General features: G+C 43.0%; 1 protein-coding gene across 2 annotated transcripts in view; it reads right to left on the bottom strand.

Moving 5' to 3' along the window:
* Nucleotides 1-1,887: 1,887 nt before the first annotated feature.
* Nucleotides 1,888-9,685, bottom strand: part of LOC106554598 (putative N-acetylated-alpha-linked acidic dipeptidase) — a 42,978-nt gene continuing 35,180 nt past the window's right edge. The window contains exons 15-18 of one of the 2 annotated variants that reach the window (XM_087721074.1): nt 6,566-6,830; nt 4,224-4,305; nt 3,918-4,010; nt 1,888-2,273 (exon numbers count right to left, since the gene is read on the bottom strand). In XM_087721074.1, the coding sequence (XP_087577200.1) occupies nt 2,084-2,273; nt 3,918-4,010; nt 4,224-4,305; nt 6,566-6,830 (630 nt within the window). In that variant the 3' untranslated portion in view covers nt 1,888-2,083. The remainder of the gene's footprint in view (nt 2,274-3,917; nt 4,011-4,223; nt 4,306-6,565; nt 6,831-9,685) is intronic. The other variant, XM_087721073.1, reaches the window with a different exon arrangement.

Raw genomic sequence — 9,685 nt, 5'->3', positions numbered from 1 at the left:
TCACAAATGTGGGATGGGCATCTATACACATTGAATGAATGAATGAGAGCAATTTTTTCGTAATACCTGAAGGTTATTTAAAATCACAATAAATGAAGATTAATTCGAATGAATGTCATAAGAAAGGCATCCTTGGAGGCAGGACCATGGGATGGACTGGTGGGGATGGGGGCAAGATCTTGAACTTTCAACTGAGTGGGGAAAGCCAGGAAGCTTTCAGATTTGGGTTTTCCCAGATGTCTCTCTTAATAAATTGGAACTTTCAGCAATACTTTGCCTTGGACTTTGATTTACTTTTGGATGCTATTTGGAACCCTGACATTAATCCGAATCTCCCCCCTCTCCCATTTTCCCACAATAGAAAATGCATAGCAGATTGTGACAGTCAAGATGAAGACCAAAGAGGGAAGGAAGAACAGAAGTGACCCCCAAAAGGATAATCCCTAAAGAAGAGGAAAAGAACATATAGAATATTGAGGTAGAAAACTTAATGACAGGAAGAGGAAATACTATTAAATGATATTGTATAAGAGCAAAGAAGGCCTGAATTTCAGCCTTGAGTTTAATATCTTCACATTTGATCCTGTTGTAATAAAAAGGACCCCTGTTATAAGAACTATATCATCTCATCCTCAAATCTGCCACCATGCCCAAATGAACCTACGACAGATGTGTCTCACCAAGGTCAACAGGTATTAAAGTCCTAGATACAGTCTTCACAGAAATTACGTTCAGCAGGGTTCCCCCCCCCACCCCACCCCATTGCATTACTTCGGTGGTCAGAAAAACAGTCACCAAAGATATATTCAATCTCTTCCCACCTGCCCAAACCAGGTCTAAAAAATATGGAAATTCTTCTCAATGTCATCAGATCATCTAAAAACATTTTAATTCACCAGAGCTATTTTCTGGATGGACAGTGAGAGCAAAGATTTCATGGGAACTTTTACATGGAGGCATAATGTTGGCTTCGGCTTGGGTTGAATGGATCTTTTAGCCAGGATATACTCATGATCTTTAATCTTTAATCCACTGGAACCGTGAGGGCAAACCTATGGCATGCGTGCCACAAATGGCACATGGAGCCCCCTCTGCGGGCACACGAGCCGTCCCCCAGCTCAGCTCCACTGTGCATGTGTGCGCGCCTCCCATCAGCCAGCTGGATTTTGGGTCTTTGCTGTGCAAGCAGAAGATGCGCTGTATGCATGGGGGGGGGGGGTGTCACATGCTCATGCACAGGGGGTGGGGGGAGCGTGGGGTGGTGCGGCCCATTTTGGTCTCAGGAGGCTTCAGGGAGGCCTGCTAGGCCCAAAATGGGGGTGTGGGGGGTTCACATATATGTGCAGGGGAGTGGGGGGGAGCACGCATGTGTGTGGGGAGCATGCAGAGGTGGGTTCCTACCAGTTTGCACCTATTTGGTAGAACTGGTTCATCAAATCTACTAAACCGGTTAGAAGAGGTTCCACCAGTGGACCCGGAAGCCGGCCACACCTACAGAAGAGGTTCCAAAAATTTTTTGAAACCCACCACTGGTCCTTGGATAGGATTATTCTACACTATCATGCTCATATTTATAAAACTCAGGGCCTCTGTGAAAGGTAAACATGACTACTGTGTTTGTGGTGCAATCAGAACATTGCGTGTGTTGAAGTTGTTTTAACACAAACCAAAGATGCCTTTTAAAAAACAAGTTTACATCATCTTCTTATGCATGCCAGTGCTGTGTGTGAGGTAATTTAAGGTGGTTCTGACAAGTGTCGTCGGCATCTTCATATCCGGTCACATGGGCGGCAAGCCACTCCCATCCGGTCACATGGGCGGCAAGCCACTCCCACAAAGGAGGCCACACCCACAGAGTAGGTTCAAACAATTTTTGAAACCCACCACTGGGAGCATGCATGCGTAGGGGTGGCGCGCATTGCATTTTGGGTGTGGAAATACATGATTTTGGCACACGAGGGGAAAAAGGTTAGCCATCACTGCACTAGAAGCACAACATATACCAAGTTAATCATGATGTCGCCACGATCCAATTGAAGTAGGATTGATCTGAGAACTTAGTCAATCATGGTGGTTAAGCAAATCATGGTGTTCCTTTGAGAGTCCCAGCTGCAGCCGTCACGGTGAAAGCAGCAACGAAGATCTGCTTCTTCACTTCTTCCCAGGCTTTCTCTTGGTCTGCTTCGTGATCAATGTCAAAGAGGGCATCGTAGATCCCAGGGAAGGACACGCCGGCGTATTTGTTGTGACTGTTCGGAGCAAAGATGATGTGTCTAGAAAAAGGCAGAGAGGTCAACTGGCCATTGGAATCGCATTATTTAGAACAGAAGTTACTGAGGTTTGAAATAAATCAGCATCCTCTAACCTGCTGCCTTCAAAACATTAAGAACTCCTCAACTGAATCAAGCCCAAAACAAACCTAGTCCAGGGCTCTCCAACCTTGGCAACTTTAAGACTTATGGACTTCAGCTGGCTGAGGAACTCTGGGAGTTGAAGTCCACAAGTCTTAAAGTTGCCAAGGTTGGAGACCCCTGACCTAGTCTACATTCAGTGTCACATAATCAACAACGAGGGGCATTCTGGAAGCCAACGGGATTAGATTGATAGGCTGAAAATCAAACTAGCTTTGCTGGCTGAGGAACTCTGGGAGTTGAAGTCCACAAGTCTTAAAGTTGCCAAGGTTGGAGACCCCTGACCTAGTCTACATTCAATGTCACACAATCAACAACCAGGTGCATTCTGGAAGCCAACAGGATTAGATTGATAGGCTGAAAATCAAACTAGCTTTGCTGACTGAGGAACTCTGGGAGTTGAAGTCCACAAGTCTTAAAGTTGCCAAGGTTGGAGACCCCTGACCTAGTCTACATTCAATGCCACATAATCAACAACGAGGGGAATTCTGGAAGCCAACGGGATTAGATTGGTAGGCTGAAAATCAAACTAGCTTTGCTGGCTGAGGAACTCTGGGAGTTGAAGTCCACAAGTCTTAAAGTTGCCAAGGTTGGAGACCCCTGACCTAGTCTACATTCAATGTCACATAATCAACAACGAGGGGAATTCTGGAAGCCAACGGGATTAGATTGGTAGGCTGAAAATCTCTTATGAAGAAGATCTTAAGATTGGGTTTTAAGAAGCAATTCAAAGATTAGGAGACACTAAGTCCTCTTCTCCATTGTTTAGTTTCCATATCTCAACGGACCATCTTTATACCTGATAGAATGGCCTCCATGGTTTATTTGGACCATTATCTTTCGGGCAAATCTCTGGAAGTTTTTTCCACACAGATCCATCATGACAGGATGGAAAAGTCAGATTTATTGCTAAAAACTTTGAAGGCCATCAGCTGGGAGACCTGGGGGCTTCTTTAAGCCATTGGTTGGTCACTATTGTGGTCCGCCATTGTTGTGGCTTAAAGACTGATGAGGATGGGGGGGGGCTTGGGCCTGTCCTGGAGTCTGGGGAAGGCTCTGATGGATGCTCCAGGGCCATCCGACATTTCCCGTGGGCCTTCGGAGTAAATAAATAAATAAATAAATAAAGATAGATAGATAGAGATAGAGATAGAGATAGAGATAGAGATAGAGATAGAGATAGAGATAGAGATAGAGATGATATATAGATGATATAGATATAGATATAGATATAGATATAGATATAGATATAGATATAGATATAGATATAGATGATATAGATATAGATATAGATATAGATATAGATATAGATATAGATATAGATATAGATATAGATATAGATATAGATATAGATATAGATATAGATATAGATATAGATATAGATACATAAATGGATTTTTAATACTGGGAGAATGGAAAGATGGTTGACAAGCCATCTTGAATCACTGGGCTGAGTTGGGTGGCTATAGAAATTGAAGAAATAAATACATATTTTTTTCTCCTTACCTATAAAATGGTCTTCCAGGTAATCCAAGAGGATCAATAAACGCTCTTTCCAAGAACATCAATTGATCATTCCAAGATCTTACTTCAATCTGGCTGGAAATTAAAGAATTGAAATAACAGTGTTAGAGGGAGCATGACCTCTGATCAGGATGCACAAACGTTTGAAAACCAAGCCAAGTTTAGAGACAGGAATATTTTCACTGGAACATTTTCTAAGGCTGGAGCTTGCAAGAATCCCTTAAACTTCAATTAACATCAGGAGATTGGAGGGTATTATCTGAAAGGTCAGAAAATTAGGAGACTTACTTATGGATGTCTACTAATTCAAGTCTGCGGTGAAAGTCATCTGCAACTTCTGAAAATGCTGTTACAGAATCCCGAAGCAAAGCTGGAATAAAGCAAAAGAGAAAATGCTAAATTCTGTGACTCTTACTTTTATTGTTTCCATAAAATTAGCTCACGTGTGGAGAACCTGTGGCTCTTCAGAGGTTAAAATGGCCGCTCCAACATCCCTTATTCCCCATGCAGTTTAGAGGTACGAGAATTGTAATTCAGAATTTTCTGAAATGGCTCAGCAGGCTGGAATTCTGAGATAGTGTCTGAACTGAGTAAGTAATTGTATTATGGCAGGAAGTCCATGTAAACAAACAGTAGGAAGAGGTCAACAATTATTCACTCCAAGGTAGTCTTTGTTTCACAGCAGTTAACTGAAAAAACAAAGGATTATCTACTTTGGCAAACCAAGGTGACTAGGTCAGCAGATGCTGTTGAGATGGAAAAAGATGAAAACTGCATGACACAGTTTTTTCAGGACCTGTTAGTTAATCTCCCGAAGGCCAGACAAGGAACAATGGATGGAAACTGATCAAGGAAAAATTCAACCTGGAAATAAGGAGACATTTTCTGACAGTGAGAGCAATCAACGATAGGGACAGAAGTTGCCTTCAGAAGTTGTGGGAGCTTCATCACTGGAGGCTTTCAAGAGGAGACTGGATTGCCATCTGTCAGAAATAGTGTAGGGTCTCCTGCTTGGGAAGAGGGTGGGACTAGATGACCCACAAGGTCCTTCCAACTCTGTTAATTGTTAAATCTCTTGCCTTTGTGTGCAGTGGCTGCACTTGAAATATGAGTCATCTGCAGCTTTGCTCATATTTTATATACATGGAATTGGGAAGGGAGAATGGTGGTACCCTTTTGTTAGAAGCAGGACATACTGTATATGGCTGTCTATGTTTGTAAAGATAATACAGGTAATTCTCGACTTATGACCGCAAATGAGCCCAAAATTTCTTTTTAAAAAATTATTGAATTTATTTAAACATCAAAAACAAAACAATAATTTCCACTCAATACAGCGTTTCCGTATCAGTATCATTAATATCATTCATATTTACATAAGCTCTATTTCTATATTCTCTAATGTAATCTACTGGTATATTATATAGTCACTTAGAATATAATATTTACAAATATATATACAATGTTGTCATATTTGTTGTAGATAATACTTAATTCTTATGCAGTATTTTTGCATCTATCATCCAACCATTTATACCATCTACTCCATACTTTATAATACTCCGACTCCTCCTCTCCGTGGCAGCCCCTCAAATATTGGAAGACTGCTATCATGTCTCCCCCTGGTCCTTCTCTTCACTAGACTAGCCATGCCCAGTTCCTGCAACAGTTCATTTTATGTTTTAGCCTCTTGTCCCCTAATCATCCTGCTTGTTCTTCTCAATATCTTTTTAATAGTGTGATGACCAAAACTGGATTCAGTATTCTAGGTGTGGTCTTACTAAGGCTTTATACAGTGCAGGGATGGGTTCCTGCCAGTTCTAACCTCTTCTATAGAAGAGGTTCCACAAATCTACAGTGCCGTTTAGAACCGGTTCCATCTCCCTCCTCCTCCAGCCCATCATCAAGATGAAGAGCAAAAGGAGGAATTCTGGGAGTTGAAGTCCACAAGTCTTAAAGCTGTCAAGTTTGAACACCCCCTAGGCTTTTTTTTCCCTAAAGGGTTAGGGGTGCAAGGGTCTTGTAACTTGACAGCTTTAAGACTTGCATGCTTCAAATGCCAGAGTTCCTGAGCCAACATATTGGTTGCTAAGCAAGAGTGTTGTTAAGTGAGTTCCACCACATTTTTCAAGTTGGCCACACCCACCCAGTCACATGGCTGCCAAGCTCCTACCACTCGGCCACATGGCCAGCAAGCCACTCCCACCCGGTCACATGGTCAGCAAGCCACTCCCACAAAGCAGGCCACACCTACAGAAGAGGTTCTGAAAAAATTTGAAACCCACCACTGATACAGTGGTATTAGTACCTGCCTTGATCTTGATTTTATCCCTCTGTTAATGCAACTTCAGATTGTGTTGGCTTGTTTTGGCTGCGGCTGCTGACAGTGAGAAAGCTTGTGTCCAAAAGTTTAGGTGCCCCATGGAGGCTTTTAGGAAGAGAGTGGACAGCCATTTGCCTGAAGGGACCTCCAAGGCCCCTTCCAACTCTGTCCTTTTGCAATAGTTGGGATTTGTTTTTCACTGGCTGCCCGAGAACTTACTTTCACAATAAGTAGATCAAAGGAATCGGGAAGGGATGCTGTGCGTTATTGAAGATCCTGCCTTGATGTTGGAGATTTGTCCACTTACCCAATGATACATTGTGTGCTTCCATTGCTGCCTGATGTTTCATGGTTATGTTGTAAATGATATCAACATAGCCATTAAGTGCCTTGGCGTAATCTCGACAGTCGAAGGGGAGGAGGACCGCATCCGCCAGCTCGAAAACCAGCCCGCCTCGCACTTGGGCTACAGCCAAGTGATTCTTGAACGTTGGGTCATAAAACTTTTCCACCATCTCGTAGGTGTCATAGACGCTGTGATAAACCGGGTAGCTGCTGAACCTGTCCACTTTCTGGAAAAAAAAGACGTCAGCCTAAGCGGGCTTCATTTTGGTGATTGAACAACACTCGTACACAAAAAAGTGGGGCTTGCACAACATATCCAACACCGATGCCGGTAAAGAAGGAGAGTGCGAACGTTAGCTTGAAACTCAACATTAAGAAAACTAAGATCATGGCATCCGGCCCTCTCAATTCCTGGCAAATAGATGGGGAAAAAAGGGAGGTAGTGACAGATTTTAATTTCCTGGGCTCCAAGATCACCGCTGATGGGGACTGCAGCCAAGAAATTAAAAGAGGCTTGCTCATGGGGAGGAAAGTTATGGCAAATCTAGACAGCATACTAAAAAGCAGAGACATCACCCTGCCAACAAAAGGGCATATAGTCAAGGCTATGGTTTTCCCAGCTGCAGTGGATGGCTGTGAAGGTTGGACCATAAGGAAGGCTGAGCGCCAAAGAATGGAGGCCTTTGAACTTTGGTGCTGGAGAAGATTCCTGTGAGTCCCTTGGACTGCAAGGCCATCCAACTGGTGAGTCCTAGAGGAGATCAACCCTGACTGCTCTTTAGAAGGCCAGATCCTGAAGAGGAAACTCAAATACTTTGGCCACCTAATGAGAAAGAAGGACTCACTGGAGAAGAGCCTCATGCTGGGAAAGATGGAGGGCAAAAGAAGAAGAAGGGGAAGGCAGAGAATAAGGTGGCTGGATGGAGTCAATGAAGCAGTAGGCGTGAGTTTTAATGGGCTCCAGAGGATGGTAGATGACAGGAAGGCCTGGAGGAACTTTGTCCATGGGGTTGCGATGGGTCGGACACGACTTCGCAACTAACAAATGTTCACAGATCTGTCCTAAGAGCTAATAAATACATTGTGGCTGAACTTGATGGTCTGGATTGCAAATGTGCTAAGATGGATTATCAGATGCGTAATCAGATGCACTATGATTTCAATTTAGATATCACTTGCATTGCATTAATTATTTCCCAGGGTTTTCGCAGAGGTGTTTTTTTCAGGAGGCAACTGGACTTTCTTTTTTTTTTTCTTTTAAAGATGTTTTGCTTCTCACCCAAGAAGCTTCTTCAGCTCTGACAGGATAGAGGGGAACGGAAGGATTTATATTCCCTGCAGACAGATGGTCATTTGCATCCTTTTATAGGGTTGTTGAAGCATTTGGAGGTTTATCTGTGTCCTCAGGCACATCTGAGTGGTGCTCCTGGTTCCTGTGGCCTTCAATTTTTTTTCCTCTGAAAATCCACACCATTCAAAGGGCGTTCATCCCAATTTGGATAGCTAAAGGTCCTACAGAGCCGAAGAAGCTTCTTGGATGAGAAGTGAAACAACTTCAAAAGAAAAAAAAAACAAGGAAGTCCACTTCCTTCCTTAAAAAAGCACCCGGATGACTGAGAATCTCTACAGACTTTCCCAGGATTTGATAATTTGCTCCTTGCAAATGATAAATGGTTGCTCATTTGAATACGAGTCCTTTTTAAAACATTTTTTTAAACCCCGTCCTTTTTATTTTTATAAATAGTTCAAGGCAGTGAACAAACCTAATGCTCCTTCTTGCCGTATTTTTCTCACAAGATCCTTCTGAGATACTTTGGACTGATAGGGGGTGACTGGCCTAAAGTCACACAACTGGCTTTCATGGCTAAAGCAGGACTCGGACTTACAAATCTTGCCACCTGGGGAATTCTGGGAGCTGAAGTCCACACATCTTAAAGTTGCCAAATTTGAGAAACTCTAGGGTTATATATACATAGGTGGCTCAGCCGCTAAGATGCTGAGTTTGTCAATCAGAAAGTTCGGCAGTTTGGAGGTTCGAATCCCTAGCGTCGCTTAACGGAGTGAGCTCCCGTTACTTGTCCCAGCTTCTGCCAACCTAGCAGTTCGAAAGCATGTAAAAAGTAGAAAAAGAGGGACCACCTTTGGTGGGAAGGTAACAGCATTCTATGCGCCATTGGCATTTTGTCATGCCGGCCACACGGCCATGGAGACGTCTTCGGACAGCGCTAGCTCTTCGGCTTTGAAACGGAGATAAGCATCGCCCCCTAGAGTCGGGGCCTTTAGGGTTATATAAACTAGGTCATTTTCTCCAAACTTCCTTTGTTATGTTGCTTCTTTTACTCTGTATTATATTGTCATGTTCAACTATTTAATTTATTTATTTTGTTTGTTATTTCCTTGGGCCTTTGACTGTAAACCGATAAACTAAATAAGAAAAGTGATTTAATAAAGCTTTGAAGATCTTTAATATCTCCTTTTATATCTAGACGGCATAAGGTGAGGCCCAAATTATATTGTACTTAGTAGAGTATTGCCTTGGGCTTTCAATCAGATCTGTGCAATTGTGGATTGTACAGCTTGACAAGGGAAATGCCATCTGTTTCCACTGGAATTAAATTCTTGGATAATTTACCTCTTCTGAACTATTGGGAAATGCTTGAGATAAGAAAAATGGACTTTCCCAGGTAATTCTTATCTTTGAAGTGGAAAGATTTCAGATTCTCCAGATGGAATGCTTGCGGCTTTCTTTCTTTGGACATTTTTCAGAAGTCCTGAATTGCAGTTCCCACAATCCACAGCCAACATCTGGAGAGATTTAGGTTGAAGAAGCCAGGATGGGATTCTTCTGCTTTGATCCAGTTCGGACAAACTGGCAGTTCTGGAGATCAGCTGAGAGTGAACCGGTTCACTCTGACCTTCAGGCAGCCTTGCCTGCCCACCTCTGGGCTATACCCGCTTATATTTCCTTGTTTTTTAGCCCAGCAGAGTGGATTGGCACGCCTCCGCTGTTTTCCTTTGAACTGTGCATGTGCATGCAGTGCACATCAGGCACGCAAGTGAGCGAAGCAAGCACGCACAAGCG

The sequence above is a fragment of the Thamnophis sirtalis genome, unplaced genomic scaffold (genome assembly GCF_051295495.1).
Source record: "Thamnophis sirtalis isolate CommonGarterSnake01/CBP01778 unplaced genomic scaffold, rThaSir2_p1.2 scaffold_8, whole genome shotgun sequence".
Taxonomy (NCBI): Eukaryota; Metazoa; Chordata; class Lepidosauria; order Squamata; family Natricidae; genus Thamnophis; species Thamnophis sirtalis.
This window is presented reverse-complemented; position numbering and strand designations above follow the sequence as displayed.